Source organism: Eublepharis macularius, chromosome 16, assembly GCF_028583425.1.
Source record: "Eublepharis macularius isolate TG4126 chromosome 16, MPM_Emac_v1.0, whole genome shotgun sequence".
NCBI classification, from domain to species: domain Eukaryota; kingdom Metazoa; phylum Chordata; class Lepidosauria; order Squamata; family Eublepharidae; genus Eublepharis; species Eublepharis macularius.
The window spans coordinates 4,861,306-4,878,077 of record NC_072805.1 but is presented as its reverse complement, the minus strand read 5'-3'; the positions used below and the strand labels follow the sequence as shown (position 1 = coordinate 4,878,077).

Sequence of the window (16,772 nt, the reverse complement as noted above, 5' to 3'; positions counted from 1 at the left end):
GATCTTATAAAAATATTATAGATTATGAATTTTACATTTGTATGACTATAAATTGAAATAAAAAAATTAAAAACAAAACTCAGCAGCCAATCCACTAGCATCAAAATCGTGCTGAGCACAGGGGCTCCACATGTCTTCCCTCTGTCCACATTTGTCCTATTGTTGTCAATTTCTTACAGACATGCCATTTTTAAAAAATCAGGATTTTTGAGTGAGAGTGCTGCCATCAATGGTGGAGTAACAGTGGCAACCCTCTCTCTTTTTCTTTTCATCTTCTTGTTGCACATGTGCTATATTGTCCCTGTGGAAAAATTCCTTCCACTCAAAGATACACCCCAATATTCGAATGTTTAGAGCTGAAAACTGATTTTCAAAAGTTATCCTGTTGACAAACAGCAGGCAAATGGAGAGGAGTCAACTGCTGCTCCATCAACTGAGAACAATGAAGCAGGCCAGCAAGGGTTATTCTGCAACAATCCCAACCAGAATTTAAAGCATTAACAAATATGCTCAAATCACATTTAACATCAAATTTCCGCAAACAATAAATATAGTAACGGGAGGGAGGGTGTTGGATTATTAAAGCTTAAAAAAAAATTAAAAAATCTATTTGCCGATGCAAGGAAACAAATTATTTTTCCTGTGAGGGTAAGGGTGTGTGTGTGTGACATATCAAGAAAGCCAAGCACCAAGGCAAACAGTGAGGGCTCAGTGGCTGGAAAGACTGCTCCTGTGTCTTCTGAAAGTGCAAGAAAGCAAATGGCCATGGCAAAAAAAAAATGCTGACATGATGCAGGAGGGAGCATGGCAGGGTTGTCCCACAGTTACACTCCAGTCAGCAGAAAGTGTATGAGGAACCAACAAAAACACAGGGAACTTTTTACATATGAACAAAGATGACTCAAGTTCAATTGCTAGGAAAGATCAGAGTAAAGAACAACCAGGAAAAAAAACAGGGGAAATGTGGGGTGAAAACTAATTAATGGCTCCAGAGGATGTATAGAAGACAAGGGGATAAACTGAAGCAGAAAGGGGCCAGAACGGATGCAAAAACACAATGTGGAAAAGCCTATGGAAAGGGGAGTGGGCAGACAGACAGCTAAAGGGAGTCCTACTTGAGATGACAACATGGCAGGATCTGGATAAAGGAACTGGAGGCCAGACTGCCCCACTCAGCCTGACAGGGGAATGCGGGCAGGTGTGTGTGTGTGGGGGGGGGGTACAAATCACGGCCTTCCCTGGAGCCTTCGAAAACAGTAGGAAAGGGGTGCCATCATACCAGGGAGAGGAGCAGCTCCCCCGTAATCTGAGCACAACACTAGTGACTTACTTCTAAAAAGGAGGATGTTTGGGGCCTCAAACCCTCAGGTCCAGAAACGTCTAGTAATCTTTATTACTCCACACGTAACAGCTGACTGAGGTTGCTCAGCTTGGAAAGCTTTTTACTGCATTATATTTCCAGGACTGGATCCTGACACTGTTGTAAAACTCCATCTAGCTAAAGTTTGGAAATAAGCAATTTGCTTGTATGATTAATTACTCTGCTGCTCATCCTCCAAGAAGCTTCAAAGTAGCCTAAAACAGTGAACTGTTTATCACCACAGCAGCCCCATAAGATTTGGTAGACTCACCCACCTCCTCCAGTGACCTTCAGTGCTGAAGAAAAATGTGAACCTGGGCCTTTGCAATCCAGATTTAATGTTCTACCTCTAGAATACATGGAATCATACGGGAACAACAATTGATTTAGGCATAAACAGCCTCAGGCGCAACACTCTTACTGCCAGTAAGGAGGACAGACAGGGAGTTACAGCTATTTTGTTTGTTTTAAACCTTGCTTTTGACCTTTATTACAGCTCCTCCTTACACTGCCTTCAACTTTTACCTCAGGAAGGCTCTGACCACACCTAACATTCCTTTTTTCCTTACACACATTGCTCCAGGTGTTCTCTGCTTTACTCAGGCCTTTATACCTTGAGAATACTTTCCCCTTGGGGTTTGAATCCGACCAGTGGCATTTTGCCCCCTTTATGTGACCTGTTTATCAATGCCTGACTTCTTCAGTGTTCCCAAAAAGATTTTCACTGCCACCAAAGATTTTCGTACCTTGTAACTCCTCTGTTTAACTGGTATTATAGGAAGGCTTCATTATAGATGATAGTTTGACAGAACAGTCGTGTGAGGGTGGGTGTGAGGTAAAAAAGGGACCATTTTTTGCTTAACAAAAAGTGGAACTTATTTATAAGTACATAAGCATGATGGTTACAGACTAGTGATAAACATATTGGTTTCAGAATAGGTTCATAAAGTAGGTGGTTTCAAAAGTTATATATTCTTAAAGGTATATTCACAGACTCAGATTCAAAAACTAATTTTTCATAACAACGTTCAATTTATATACCACCCTTCCAGACAACTTAACACCCACTCAGAGGGTTTACAAAGTACATTATTAGCCCCACAACAATTACCCTGTGAGGGATTCGGTTTCGTTTTCGCAGCCATGTCGGACGCTCCTCTCGGCAGGTCCGAGAGGATGCAGCTGAGCAGCCTGACCGGGCTGCTGATCTGCAAAGGTTAGCCCCCAGGACTCCCAGGGAGGGAGTCTGGGTCCGGGACGCGGCGGGAAGAGCCCTCTGGCAGATCGAGGCAGGGGGTAAATTGCCCGTTTGTCCCTATGGAGGCCGGCAGACGTGCGCGGCACCTCGCGTGCTGCCGGGCCATGGAAAGCGGCAAAGAACAGGATTAGGCGGAAGCCTGTAAGTAAGCGAATCCCTTCTGTCACTACAAGCGCATGTGAAGGAGTGGTGGGATCTGAAGTTAAGAAGATTCGGATTCTTTCCCCCTCGCAGAGTCTCGGAAGATTGGCGGTCCCCCCCCCCCTAAAATGGCAGCGAAAAAGCAGAGTCCTGCTCTGGGCAAGTCAGTTTCGGCTGCCCTGCAGGGAAGAGGGGAGTCGCTCGAGGAATTGGTGAAAAGAGCGGTCATCGAAGCCATAAAACCCTTTGTTGACAAGCTGAATGAAACAGATCAAAGGGTGGGCTTAATTGAGAGCGATGTGAAAGCCATCAAGGAAGTAGCGGGGGGGGCAGAGAAGTCTGCTCGGGAAAATGTGTCACTTATGAGAGCAACGAACAAGGAGCTAAAGTTGGTGGAAAACCAGCTGATTGGGCTGCAAGTGGAGCGAACACAGACCATTTTGCATCTCCAGAATGTTAAAGAGGAGGAAAACGAGGATTTAAGGGATCTTGCCTCGGAACTTTTAGCGACACCCGCGAGGGCAACTAAAGAAGAAGTAAAAAGCGCCATTTTGGGAGTCCGTCGGGCTTTTTCAAAATATGCAATGAAGCGGCAGCTGCCTCGCGAGATTGTTATTGAGTTTTCATCTAGGAGGGTCCGGGACACTATCCTATATAACTCATATAATGCGGACTTAGACTTTCTGGGAAATAAAGTCAAGATACTGAAGGACGTTCCATTTTTAGTTCGGAAGAGAAGACTTAAGTATAAAAGGCTGGCAGCTCTCTTGAGGGAACGTGGTATAAAGTACAAATGGCTATTTCCGGAAGGAATCTGGTTTAGTTATAAAGATCAAGCTTACAAGATTAATTCGGAAGATCAGCTAAGGGATTTTGTGGACAAAAATCAAGAATTTGGGCAAGACACCAAGCAAAAAGAAGAAGATTCAAAGCCTGAAGGGAGGGGGGAGGCAACGAGCACGGCGGCTGTAGCTGCTCAGAGAGAACTGCGTCCGAGGCCCGGGGGGGGGGGGGAGATTTAATTTGAATTGTAATTTGTATTTTGTAAGATCAACCATTCCATCATTACTTTATTAAGCTTTAATTTTTAATTATGGCACTATGAAGGGAAAGCATTGAAGTGTAGTGTTTAGTGTTTGTATGCTGCCTTCCCCTTTTTTCCACCCCCCTTCCCCTTTTCTTTTTTTCCTTTTTTTCCTCCCCTTGTACTATTGTAGTTTCTTGTAGTTTACTGTTTTAGATGTTAAAAATAAAAATTATAAAAAAAAAACAATTACCCTGTGAGGTGGGTGGGGCTGAGAGAGCTCCAAGAAGTTGTGACTGACCCAAGGTCACCCAAGTTGGCTTCAAGAGGAGGAGTGGGGAATCAAACCTGGTTCTCCAGATTAGAGTCTGTCACTCTTAACCACTACTCCAAACTGGCTCTTAATAAAATTTGATTTATATACCGCTCTTCAGGACAACTAGACAGTCTAGTCTCGATGTTATCATGCTGTGGATCTAGGTAGCTAGATTGGCTATGTCAAGGCAAAAAGCCATCTTCCAGGCTAGAATGAATTGGAAGAAGGACTCTCTTTTATAGCTACATTAACTTGCTTTTCTAGCAGCTGTTGGAAGACTAACGCTGTCCCTTACTCAGGTTTCAGAGGGGGACAAACCAGAAAGTTAGAAAGACAGATAAGTCAGGGATCTGTTTACTCTGGCACTATCCTTTGATGTGTAGATTGCTAATCTCAGGACGTCCTCGGGCCATCTCATCTTCCTTTTTTTGTCACACTCTATCTCTCTCCTCATCATCTTGCATGATGGATGCAGGAGTCATCCTGCCATCCAGTACCATCCTTGGACTAGATAAATAGATACAGATCTATCTCTTCTCTCTCATATCAAGTATGGAGTTCCTACCCTTAGTGAGAAAAAATGTAGGTAAAGGGACTCCAATTCACTTTGAGTTCCACACTTAAAGAAAACTTTTACAAAATGATGTATCAGTGGTATATGTCTCCTGATAAATTAGCAAAAATGAGTGAAGGTATGACAAAAAATGTTAGATATATGAGCAACATGAAGGAACATTCTATCACCTTTGGTGGTCTGGTCCAAAAGCAAAAAAAGTTTGATCACAAACTCATATGATAATACAGAAAATTTTGAAGATCAATATACAATTTAAGCCAGAAGCCTTTTTGCTGGGACTAACGGACAAACAGTTGGAAAATAAAAATGGTATCCTATTTCTATATATGACAACAGCGGCTAGGCTTTTATATGTACAAAAAAGGAAAAGTACAGTATTGCCTTCAATGGATGACTGGATTGAGAAAATGATGGAGTAGCAGAGATGGCTAAACTTACAGCTCTGATCAGAGATAAAACATTGTCTACGTTTATGATTAACTGAAAACCCCTTACTGACTTTCTGCATGAGACAAGAAAAAACGAATTGATGATTTGTAGATTTGATTTCTAAGAAGATAAATTAGGGGAAAATAAATAGAAGGGGGCAGTATTGAAAAGGTAAATTTTGGAGGTATCAAGACTACAAGTATGTTTCTAAAGCTATGACGGGTCTTGTAGAACAAAATGGAAAATGAACTATGTATTATTTTTCTTTGTTTTTTTCTTTTTGTTCTTTTTCTGTCTCCTTTTTATTCTTCCCCCCCCCCCTCTTTTCTCTGCCCTTTTTATTGGGCTTTTAATCTTATCAATAAAATAAAAAGTATCTTATCAATAAAATATAATAAAATTAATCTTATCAATAAAAAAGTATGGAGTTCCTACAATAAAGAACTCTCATTTCTTTTCTAAACCTTATTCAATGCTCCAAGTGTAAGTCTGTTGTTTTCTCTTGCCCACACAGGGCTTTTTTTGAGCCAGAACACCCTGGAACAGCGTTCTGGCACCTCTGTAAAATAGCCACATGACTTGTGTAACATGGGTATTTTTAAAATGGCCTGTTTTGGTCACTTGGGGCCTCTTTGGGCATGGATTGGGACCAAAACAGCCAGGATCGGGCCGGTGCTGGGTGGAGGAACCCCCCCCCCCCTGGCACCGGTATGATCCTTGACATTTTGGCCCCAATCCAGGCCATTTTGGGGACGTTTTGGCCATTTTGGGCCCATTGAGGGCCCAAAACAGCCCGGATCAGAGCCAAAACGGCCAGGATTGGGGCTGAAATGGAACTCTCCCCTGCCTGGCATTGGCCTAATCTTGACCATTTCGGCCCCGATCCTGGCCATTTGGGGCCCATTTCAGTCCCAGAACGGCCAGGATTGGGCCTGAAACAGCCAGGACTGGGTCTTTGCCTGCAAAGGGAACACTCCCCCACCCAGCAGCAGCCCGATCCTGGCTGTTTTGGGCCCCTCTTGGAAATTTTACATCCAATTCGGGCTCGAAATGGCCAGGATCTGGCTGGAAGTGGCCAGGACCGGGCTTGAAACGGCCAGGATCGGGTCCCTGCCAGGCAGAGGAACGGCCATTTTGGGCCCCTCAGCCATTTTGGGCCCATTTTGAGCTGGAAATGGCCAGTATCGGGTCTCTGCCGGCGGGGGGAACACTCCCCCTCAGGCAGCGGCCCAATCCTGGCCCTTTTGGGCCCCTTTATGCCCTTTTGGGCCCAATTCAGGCCTAAAATGGCCAGGATTGGGCCCAAAGTGGCCAGAATCGGGCCGCTGCCCAGCAGAGGAGTGCTTCCCTACGAGGGAGCAGCTCATTCCAGGCCAATTCAGACCAGATCTGGGCCAAATTTAGCCTGATCCGGGCCAAATCGGAACACCCCCCCCCTACAGAGCACAGGAGTGCTCCTGGGGCAGCCATGGCCTGCGTGATTATGTCACTTCCCAGAAGTAACATCATTGTGCAGTCCCGGGAGCGTGTGCGTGTATGCTGCATGCATGCGCACATGTATTGAGAGGCACACCACCTCCTCCTGGGAACTGCCCCAGGTGAGAGTTCCCCTACATCTTTCCCCAGAAAAAAGCCCTGCTCTCACATATGCCAGCCATGCTAAGCTCCTACCCTGCCCCTACATTTCCCCCTGCAAATGATGTAACTCTGCTAATAGCAGCAGTGCTGGATCCAATATAACCTCTAATCTCTTAACAAAGTCAAAAATAGGACGCACAATGCCCTTCCGTTTCAGTTTGCTTTCAGCCATTTGATCACACCTGTCCCAAAACCTCTATTGCATCGCCAGGAGATTTGGATAGTGAGATATAGAGATGGGAGTCATCTGCATAATGATGTTCAGTAAAAGCTTCACATTAAGTGATTACTTGGTGAGAGAGGAGCTTTCCTGGATGAAACAATTTCTATATATAAAACGTGTTTTGTACTCCATTACTAGAAGTAAAACATTCAGACTCCGACATATGGAACTGTATTATTTAGAACAAAGGCCCCCAACATGGTATCCGTGGACACAATTGTGCCCACTGACAATTTTTCTGGTACCCACCAAGTGCTTTTAGAAAGTGGGTGGGACCAGGTGGGGTTTTTTCCAAGCATGGCTTCCGATTGGCCATTGGAGTACTGATTGGTTGTGCAGATTTTTAAAAACACTACTTTGGTAGAAACTGCTTCCACAGCACAAGGATCTTCACTGTGTGACTGAAGGTAAACTGTATCAGCCATTTTGTGACTGGCTCCATCTCCTGCAGCAGCCATTTCACGGCAGTCATATTGTTGCTGCGCTCGCCACACCGTGTCAGAGTTGCAAGTGTGCCCGCAGGCTCAAAAAGGTTTGGGACCCTTGATTCAGAAGCTGGACAAAGATCAATGGTCTTTATTTATAGTGTGTCATCAAATTGCAGGAGTCACCATAGAGTTACAAACAAAAATACTAAACTTTGACCTGGTTTAGACAATCTGAAGTCTGGCACAGGTTGGGGGGGAAAGGTGGAGGGAAGAAGAAGGGGACTAAGGTCAGATTCCACCTGCATTTCCTTTTCCCAATAATTAACAGACATACCTGAGTTCTATTGAATTCTTTAGTAGCGATACAAATAGCTCGTTTTGTTTCTTCATCGCTCCTATGAATGTCCATAGACTTTTGGTCAAGTTCCAATCTCTGTGCATCACGGAGACCATCTAAATTAGAAACACAGAATCACAGAGCTGGGAGGGTCCCCAAGATCAGCTATTCCTACCCCCTGGAGAGTGCAGGAAAACCACAGCTACTCCCCCACCCCACCCCTCAGTGACCCCTGCTTAATGCCCAGAGGAAGGCAGAAAACTTCTAGGACCCCTGGCCAATCTGGCCTGGAGGAAGATTCTTTTCTGACCCCAAAGTAGCAACCTGCATTACCCTGGGCGTACAAAAAAGGGCAACTGGAGCCACCCCTTCCTGTCCTCGCTCTTATGATCTGCCTGAGTTCATACTGAGTTATAGAATCAGCACTGCTGTCCGGTGGCCATCCAGCCTCTGCTTAAAAACCTCCAAAGAAGGAGAGCCCGTCACCTCCCGAGGAAGCCTGTTCCACTGCGGAACTGCTCTGTCAGGAACTTCTTCCTAATGTTTAGCCAAAAGCTCTTTTGGTTGAACTTAGTAAAACAAAATTCCATATAAAAATGTCATATCATAGAAAACAAACTGTTACATTTATATCCTGCTGCTATCCTTTGAAAAAGCTCAGATTAATGTTGTAATTTTACAACCCATCTGGTAAGTTTTGGTTGAAAGAAGTCAGCATGGTTGGACTACCTAAGTCTGGCTCCAAATCCCCCCTTCGTATGAAGATCGATGGGTGACCTTAGAACAGTTAGTCTCCATTAGCCTAGCCAACCTCACAGGGCTATTGTGAGGATAAAGGGGGATAAGACAACCCTCTTGAACATCACGCTGAACTCCCCAGAGGAAGATCGGGGCACTAAAAGGAAAAACAAAAAACGAGACTTGCTCAAGAAGATCCAGTGAACTTTGCAGTCAAGCTGGGAATCTGAAACCTGGAAAGCGGAAGTCTTGTTCTTGTACTTGTCTGCTTATTGTTCGCCTGGGACTGGAACCCAGCTCCAAAGCACAGTGTGCTTGGGCTGCCCAGGGCTACCCCTGCCTGAGGAGGAGGTGAACACTGTCCACGCAGAAGCCAGTGGTTGGAGTTATTAGGGAAGCCTCTTCCCAGCTTAGGCTGGGATGACAGCAGAGGCCGACCCTGCAGAAAACTGACATCCTTAGTGACATCCAGATTAGACTACAGAATCACATGGGGTTACCCCTGAAGATGGTTTTGAACTTTAGCTGGTGCAAAGTACAGTGGTTGGAAGCCTGATTGAAACTTGATTAAATGAGCATATAAAAAGTCAGTGGTTTGCCAACTACATTGGCTTACAATGTCTCCAGGTCCAATTCCAAGTGCTGGCTTTAACCATTAAACCCCAAGAGTCTTGGGTCCAAATTCCATCTTCACTGTCATCAACCTGCCCCAAACCTCGCAATTGATGGATGGAAGGAGGAAATTCCCCCTCTAGTGGATATGGGTCCCTAGGACGACCTTTCTAGCAGAATTCTTTCCCCGAGGAGGCAAGATTTTAAATCCCCTCTCGGACACGTGAAGTGATAGTTCAGTATGTTTTTATTCTAAATTCACACAACTTCAGCGGATGTCTTCTAATTTGTTTTTACCGTCTCTCAGTATTGACTGGCTGTTCTGTAGGAATTTAATGAAATCTTTTAATTTGTTGAGTGCTCCCCCCCTCCCGTTTTTGTGATGCTGCTGCTGCTTCTATACGGTTTTGGTCAAACTCGGTGCTGGGAGACCCAGGCTTGATTCCTCGTTCTGCCAGGGAAGCTTGCTGGGGGACCTGGGGCCAGCCACACCCCCTCGGCCTCACCCACCTCACAGGGTTGTTGCAAAGACAAAACAGAGATGAGGAAACGGATGGAAGTCACTTTGGGTATAAATGAAGAAAATAAGAACTCAGCAGAAAAACAGTAATACAAATAAAAACGAAACATGGCTGTTGTGGGTTTTCCGGGCTGTATTGCCGTGGTCTTGGCATTGTAGTTCCTGACGTTTCAGCAGCAGCTGTGACTGGCATCTTCAGAGGTGTAGCACCAAAAGAGAGAGATCTCTCAGTGTCACAGTGTCTCAGTGACTGTGACACTGAGAGATCTCAGTCTTTTGGTGCTGTATCTCTGAAGATGCCAGCCACAGCTGCTGCTGAAACATCAGGAACTACAACGCCAAGACCACAACTATACAGCCTGGAAAATCCACAACAACCATCGTTCTCCGGCCGTGAAAGCCTTTGACAATATATTAAACTAAACACTTGAAGTCACTATCTATAGCTTGAAGCAGAACATTGGACTTACTATGAGAGTTTCTTCCCATCAGTGGAACAGAAGGTATCCAGAAGTGGGTTACACCCCTTACTTGTCCTGCAGGCAGGTCTATGCAAATAACTTCTGTATGGCTTCCACAGCTGGACTGGGAGGGGGACGTTCATGCTGGCCATGCTTCAAGCCAAGCCAAGCCTTTTTTTAATTTGACCAACCATGCCAGAGAGGCAGAAGTCCTATAGTGTTGTAACCCACTCAAGGGAACTTACCTACTGGATGTAACCACCCCTGAGCTTGCTTGTGGGGAGGGCGGGTAAAAATCAAATAAATTAAATGTTCAGGTTGCTGCTCTGAAGATTTCTACAATTGGAGCATTACTTGCCTTAATCCACCTGACAATGGTGGTCTTAGACCCCGCAGAAGAAGAGTTGAAGAAAACAAACAGTGAGCCCGTGGGTCTGGCGGGCTCCATACAGCTTAGGTAAGTCTTTAGTATTCTCCTTATGTCCAGCTTGTGCTGTTCCTTCTCCTTTCGACGAACAGGCTGTGGGCAGAAGCATGGTAAATGGATTTCCGGGTCCTTGTGAAAGGCAGAGTTTACCTTTGGTACAAAGGAGGGGTTTGTCCTGAGGATTACGGAATCCTCATGGAAGGAGCACCATTTGTGTCTTATGGAGAGGGCAGAGAACTCCGAGACTCATTTCACAGACATGATAGCCACTAGGAAGGCCACCTTGAAGGATAAAATCCAATGTGATATTGACTGGATTGGTTCAAATGGTGGTTGGATTAAGGCCTGCAGAACCTTATGTAAATTCCAAGAGGGAAAACAGTTCATCATTGGGGGCGGGGTAGAAGAGCCACCCTGCTGAGGAATCTTTTGATGAACATACAATGAGAGCAGCATCCTGATCCTTGCAGAGAGGACTGAGGCTACGGCTGCAACTTGTTTTCTCAGCTTGTTGGGATGTAGGCCCTGAAGACTTTTGTGGAGGAATTGTAGCACCTCCCTGATCCCAGATGTGGAAAGACTAACCTTCTTTCTGCAGCGCCACTTGTCCCATGTTGCCTCATAAACTCTGTTGGTGGAGGGTTTTCTGGATGCAAGCACGATGGCTTCCAGAGGGCATCCATGTTGTTCTAAGGCCAGCCTTTTAACCTCCACATGGACAGCTGGATCTGAATGTAGGAGAGGGCCATGCATGAGAATGTTGTGGACCAAAGGGATGATCCAGGGAGGTCTGACCTGACCACCACAATCTGAGAACCACTATCATCTTGGCCAGTACGAGGAGATGAAGATTATTTCTGTCCTCTCCCTGTGAACCTTGTTTAGCATTCTTGATATTAGAAGCGTTGACTGGAATACATACAGAAGCTCCTGAGCCCACCTGGCTGTGAGCGCGTCCTGTCCTTCTACTCCCTGTCCTGAACTTGCACAAGACTCTGGGTACTTTGTGACTGGCAAGAGAGGCAAGAAGAGCCAGTATCGGTGGGCCCAGACATCGCGTCACTACCTGGAACACTCTGGGGTTCAGTGCCCACTTGCCGGGACTGACAATTTGGCAGCTGAGCCACTCCGCTTTCAGACTGTAGGTCCCTTGGACATGTTGGGCATGAAGGCAGGCACTGTGTGTCTCTGTCCACTGAAGGAGGAGTAATGCATTTTTCTGTAGGGAGTGGGATCTGGTCCCTCCCTGCCAGCTGACTTGGGTTTTGGCTGTGATGTTATCTGTGTTAATTGAATTTATTAGTTTTCTTGCCCTCCCTCCCTGCAAGCAGGCTCAGGGTGCTTTACAACATTATATAGAGGTACAATAAATTAAGACAACAATACACAATAAAAAATAAAATATAAAATTTCATAATTCCAGTACAAAAGTTAAAATCACAGTCTAAGATGCAGCATGTGATGGTTCACCATAATACATCGCACACACCAATATCATGGAGATAGGGCAGGCAGGTCGCCAGAATGTAAAACAAGTGGACCAAAAGCCACAGCAGAGAGGTCGGTCAGATAGTTTGCTCTCGCCTCAACTACCACCATAAGCCTGGCAGAACATCTCCATCTTAGAAGGTGAGCACCCTCTATCTGGTGCTAAAATGAAAGTAGTGCCATTCAGATGGCTCGGAGTTGCAGCCAGTTTATGCTGTGGCAGGATTCAGAGTGGTTCCACTTGCCCTGCACCAGCTATTGGCAATGGGCTCCCCAGCCTTGTAGGTGGGCCTCTGGTTATTTGCACCTGGGGAGGTTCAGGGACAGGAGTTCCCTTTTTTGTTCACCAGATGAAGGAAGTGCGTACTCTTCTTGGAAGGGGAATTTGCTTGTGACTGTGGTGCAAGATGCCGTCCTGGTGAGGAAGGAGGAACCACTGCAGAGGTTGTGAGTGCAGTCGTGATGCAGGAAACCATGAGTTCGGGCAAGTGTGTTAGGATCATGAGATAGGCTGAGACAGAGCATGTAAGGATCAGGAGATGTTGGATGTAGGATTCCCTCCCCGCTGGGCCAAGAGGGATAACGGATTGGGCGGAGTTAGCCAACTCCTGGGGATTGACCAGGAAACCATGCTTCGCTAGTGCCTTCAATGCTGCGGCCACGTCCATGACTGCTCTGTCTCTGAATGGAGATCGGATTCGGAGGTTGTCTAGGTAGGGGTACATATGCACTCCTTTTGTCCTGAGGTGGGCCGCTGGAGGGACCATCAGCTTTGTGAGGACCCGAGGAGAGGATGCCAGGCTGAATGGAAGTCCCTAGTACTGGAAGTGCCGGCTGCAGTATGCGAAGGGAAAGAACCTCCTGGATATGGGGGTGGATGGTCACATGCAGGCAGGCCTCCTTGAGATCCACTGATGCGGAGAACTCCCCTGGTCATGGAGCCCCCACTACGGAGTGGAGGATCTCCGTGGGAAAATGTCTTCTGCATACCCTTTCGCTGAGATATTTTAAGTTGAGAATGGCTCTCTCGTCTCCATTTCCCATGAACACGACAAACAAGATAAGAGTATGTTCTAGAAAAATTCTGAGTCCCTGGAACAGGCTCTATCACCTAAATGTCCAAGAGTTGCCTAATGGCTTGCATCATCAGCGCCTGTTTTTGGTTGTTCTTGTGTCTGGGGGAGGGGAGAAATTTGCCTCATTTGTGTCTGGGGGATGAGTGAATTCGATCCTGTAGCCTTGACTGATGGCATCATGCACCCACCTGTCCTGAGCGGAGAGCCTTCAGTCTAGGGCAAAGGCCTGAAGTCACCAGCTCATTATACCGTCATTGGCAGAACTGCCTCTTCTGTCCCTTGTTGGTCTGGCTGGGTTGGGAAGCCTTTGTTAGTTTGGGGATAAGTCTCTGCTTGGTCCAAGAGAGCTTGGAGTACCTGGAACTTCTGGAGTTGTACTGTGCAAAGGAGCTGCAAAAGCAGGGGAAGGAATGATGTGAAGACCTGGTAGATTTACTTTCTTTACCTCAGAGAATGAGGGCACAGCCTTCTTTTTCCTCTTTGTTTTGACCAACACTTCATCTCAGGCTGCATCCTCAAACAGCTTTTCACCCTGGAAGGGAATGTAGGAGAGGCTGTTTGATAGATGATCTGTGCTTACCAGTGCTTCAGCCTTAAGGGAGAGCTCATTGTTCCTGAGGACATTGTCTCCTTCCTTGGATATAATGGCCCCTGAGAGAAGAATGGTTATAGGGGTATCCACTAAGGGAATCTGAAGAATACTCATAAAGAGAATAAAGACTCTTGGCCCCAGAATGCAGTCTCTTGCCTCCTCTGAAAACAGCCCATTTACCTCTCAGAGTCTCTTCAAAGGATTCTGGGAAGGGTATGATAAATTCTTAGCAGGTTGGTGAAAAACCCTTGAGTCCCTCTGGTTGGAGACAGATTGTGAGGTTGGAGGCAGCATCTCAGTAAAGAATTTCAGCCCTGTGGTCATCAACATTAAGTATTGCACCTATCCTAAGCAAACCACAGTTTCCCTGCCTTTCTACTTGTAAAATGGCAAGGAGGCCTTCACTTTGCAAGCTAGATGATTCTTTGAATGTGCATTCGAGACTGTCACCAGGACTAATCGAAAGAGCCCCATGGCACAGAGTAGTAAGTTGCAGTACTGCAGCCCAAGCTCTGCTCATGACCTGAGTTTGATCCTGGTGGAAGCCGGGTTCAAGTAGCCGGCTCAAGGTTGACTCAGCCTTCCATCCTTCCGAGGTCAGTAAAATGAGTACCCAGTTTCCTGGGATTAAAGTGCAGATGACTGGGGAAGGCAATGGCAAACCATCCCGTAACAAAAAGTCTGCCAAGAAAACGTTGTGATGCAACGTCCCCCCATGGGTCAGTAATGACTCGGTGCTTGCACAGTGGACTACCTTTACCTTTTTTACCAGGACTAATCATGTCCCCTAAACAGAGGTACATTCTACTAAGCTCACTGACTACTGACTTCCAATGTAAGACAGCAAACCTTGATTAGCACTAACTACAGTTAAGCGTTACATCTATGCTAGTGAGAAAGAAAGAGGAAGACAGCTCTCCTTTACAGTTAATAATTGTGCAGAAGAGACTGAAAACCTCCACAGAGTTTAAAAAGCGTCTCTTAGCTGAGAACAGGTAGGAAGGACGGGGGAAAGCCAGATGCTTTCTAAGTTGTGTATAGCATCAGGCTTTAGTCTTGCAGATGCGGCTGGACTTTCTGCTAAAATCTTACCCTTCAGAGGGGGAGCGGGATGGGAGGTGGAGATGGAGGATCAAAAATGCCAGAAACGTTTCATCCTGGGACTCTCAGGAAAAGCCTCTCTGACCTGTCACTTGACCTGCTGAGTGGGAGGGCAGAGAATAAAATCTCTTGGCACAGAGAGGCGGGTCTCTCTTTGGCTGACTTGAGCTGGCACCTTGCAGATGGAGGCTGGAGGCCTGAACCAGGGAGGTATGAAGACTTCTCAGTAAGCTGGAATTTTCTAAGATAGAGAGCCTGCCTAAACAGAAGATGTCAATTAGGTATGTACAAAGGGAGGGACAGAGACATTTCTACCCATTTATTTTTGAGTTCCCTTGCTTGCTTTGCTGATGTGCTTAAAAGTGAATGTGAACATTTTTTTTCTCGTTTCTAACATTTTTTTTAATTCCTAAACGTTGGTAGCTGTTCTTTTTACTGCATAGATTCTCACAGCTCAACCACACTATCTAAAACAGGAGCCATGAGAGGAGGGGTCTGTTGGCAATTGAGTGATCCCCCAGTGGTACACAAGTGCAGTAAACAGATTCTGCAATAACCATGCGTTGGGTAGCAGGAGACTGGACGGAAGGCAGGGCTTAGAGTGGCAAGCCTGCAAGAGAAGTGGGGAGCCTTGGCCCTCCCTATCGACAATTCCCCTAAGGCCAAGGGGTGGCAAATGGCATGACAGAGGAGGAGTGGAAGTCCCTCTGAAGTATGTGAGGGTACCAAGTGGCTGGCACATGCCAGATGGAGACTTGAACTGCCACTAGTTACCCCAAGAAACCCCAGAGGGCAAGAAGGGGCAGTGTTCACAGGTCACCATAGTATAGAAGCTGCACCTGCTCAATTTCCTTTTCAGGAGTCCAGTGCAATTTTTCATTTGGTGGCCTTGGCAGAACCAACAAGACACATTTAAAAAATTAAAGAGAGTGCTGCAGGCTGGGCATAAAGGTGTGTCCTAGGCCTGAAAAGGTAGGTGCGTATGGATTTCTTCTGTGCCCCACTTCCAACATAACTGATGGGCAACACTTCGGCCAACAATTCACGGCAGTCTTTTCAAAGGTTCACTTCTTACCTGCAAATTTTTGGTCTGCCAGTGCATTTGCCCAATCTTTTTGTTGCTGCAGAAGCCATTCCCTCGTTTGCTCCTGCTGAAATTTCCTCCTGTTCTCACTGTTGAGATCTTCTCCCATAAACTTCTGCAGGCCGGAAACGGCACATCGAGGGTCGTTGTCTGCCACACGAGCAGGAGCAGCTTTCTTTAGAGCTTGGGGATCAGACAAGTCAAATTCATGCCGTCTTTCTGGCTGCTGATGATTCTGGCGAAATTCATTGAGAGCTTTTTTTATATTGAGAGTGTCTTTTTTCCGTCGTTCCTCTAGAATGCACATGATCTTGTCATTCTGTTTCATTTCTGCAGCTAAATTAAAATAATGTTTGAGTTAAAATCCAAAAGAAACAAGACAGTGTTTTTATCTGTTCCTAGGCTTATCGACAAGCCAGTTACAAGCTTAATTAACAATCTTGGCTAACATCTAAAGAACGTCAAGTGATTCTGTACACAATAAATATATTAATTCTTATCACTCAGTGAGGGGAGGGTTTTCTGCCCCTGCCACCAAAATCTCTTGAGCCAGTTCACTGTGTACAGCAAGGCTTCCTTTTGACTGCAGTCCCTCCAGCCACTGTAGCATGTATTTTGGGACAGCAGCGTGAGTGAGACTAAGGGCTGTGGTAGGTGGAACAGCAGAAGCTCCTTGTGTAGGAGTTAGGATCATGCACCCTATTTTATTTTAAAGAAAAAGATACAAAGTCAATATATTTCAGTGAAATGTTACTGGAGACCACAGGAACATGCCAACTTTTGTGCGACACAGAAATTAAATGACATAGAAATTAATGTAACTAACGTATCTGTTTAGAAATAAAGTTGGCTAAAGATTTTTCATTACTTCAGATAGCTGGTGACCCCATTAAATGAGGCATGTCAACCAAAAAGTGGTGGGTGTGTTACCAACATCACATA

General features: G+C 45.8%; 1 protein-coding gene across 4 annotated transcripts in view; it reads right to left on the bottom strand.

Annotated features, from left to right (window-relative positions):
* Positions 1 to 16,772, bottom strand: part of RIBC2 (RIB43A domain with coiled-coils 2) — a 39,750-nt gene that overhangs the window by 18,357 nt on the left and 4,621 nt on the right. For all 4 annotated transcript variants that reach the window (XM_055000895.1, XM_055000896.1, XM_055000899.1 and 1 more), the window contains exons 3-4: positions 15,822 to 16,166; positions 7,729 to 7,847 (exon numbers count right to left, since the gene is read on the bottom strand). In XM_055000895.1, coding sequence (XP_054856870.1) covers positions 7,729 to 7,847; positions 15,822 to 16,166 — 464 coding nt within the window. The remainder of the gene's footprint in view (positions 1 to 7,728; positions 7,848 to 15,821; positions 16,167 to 16,772) is intronic.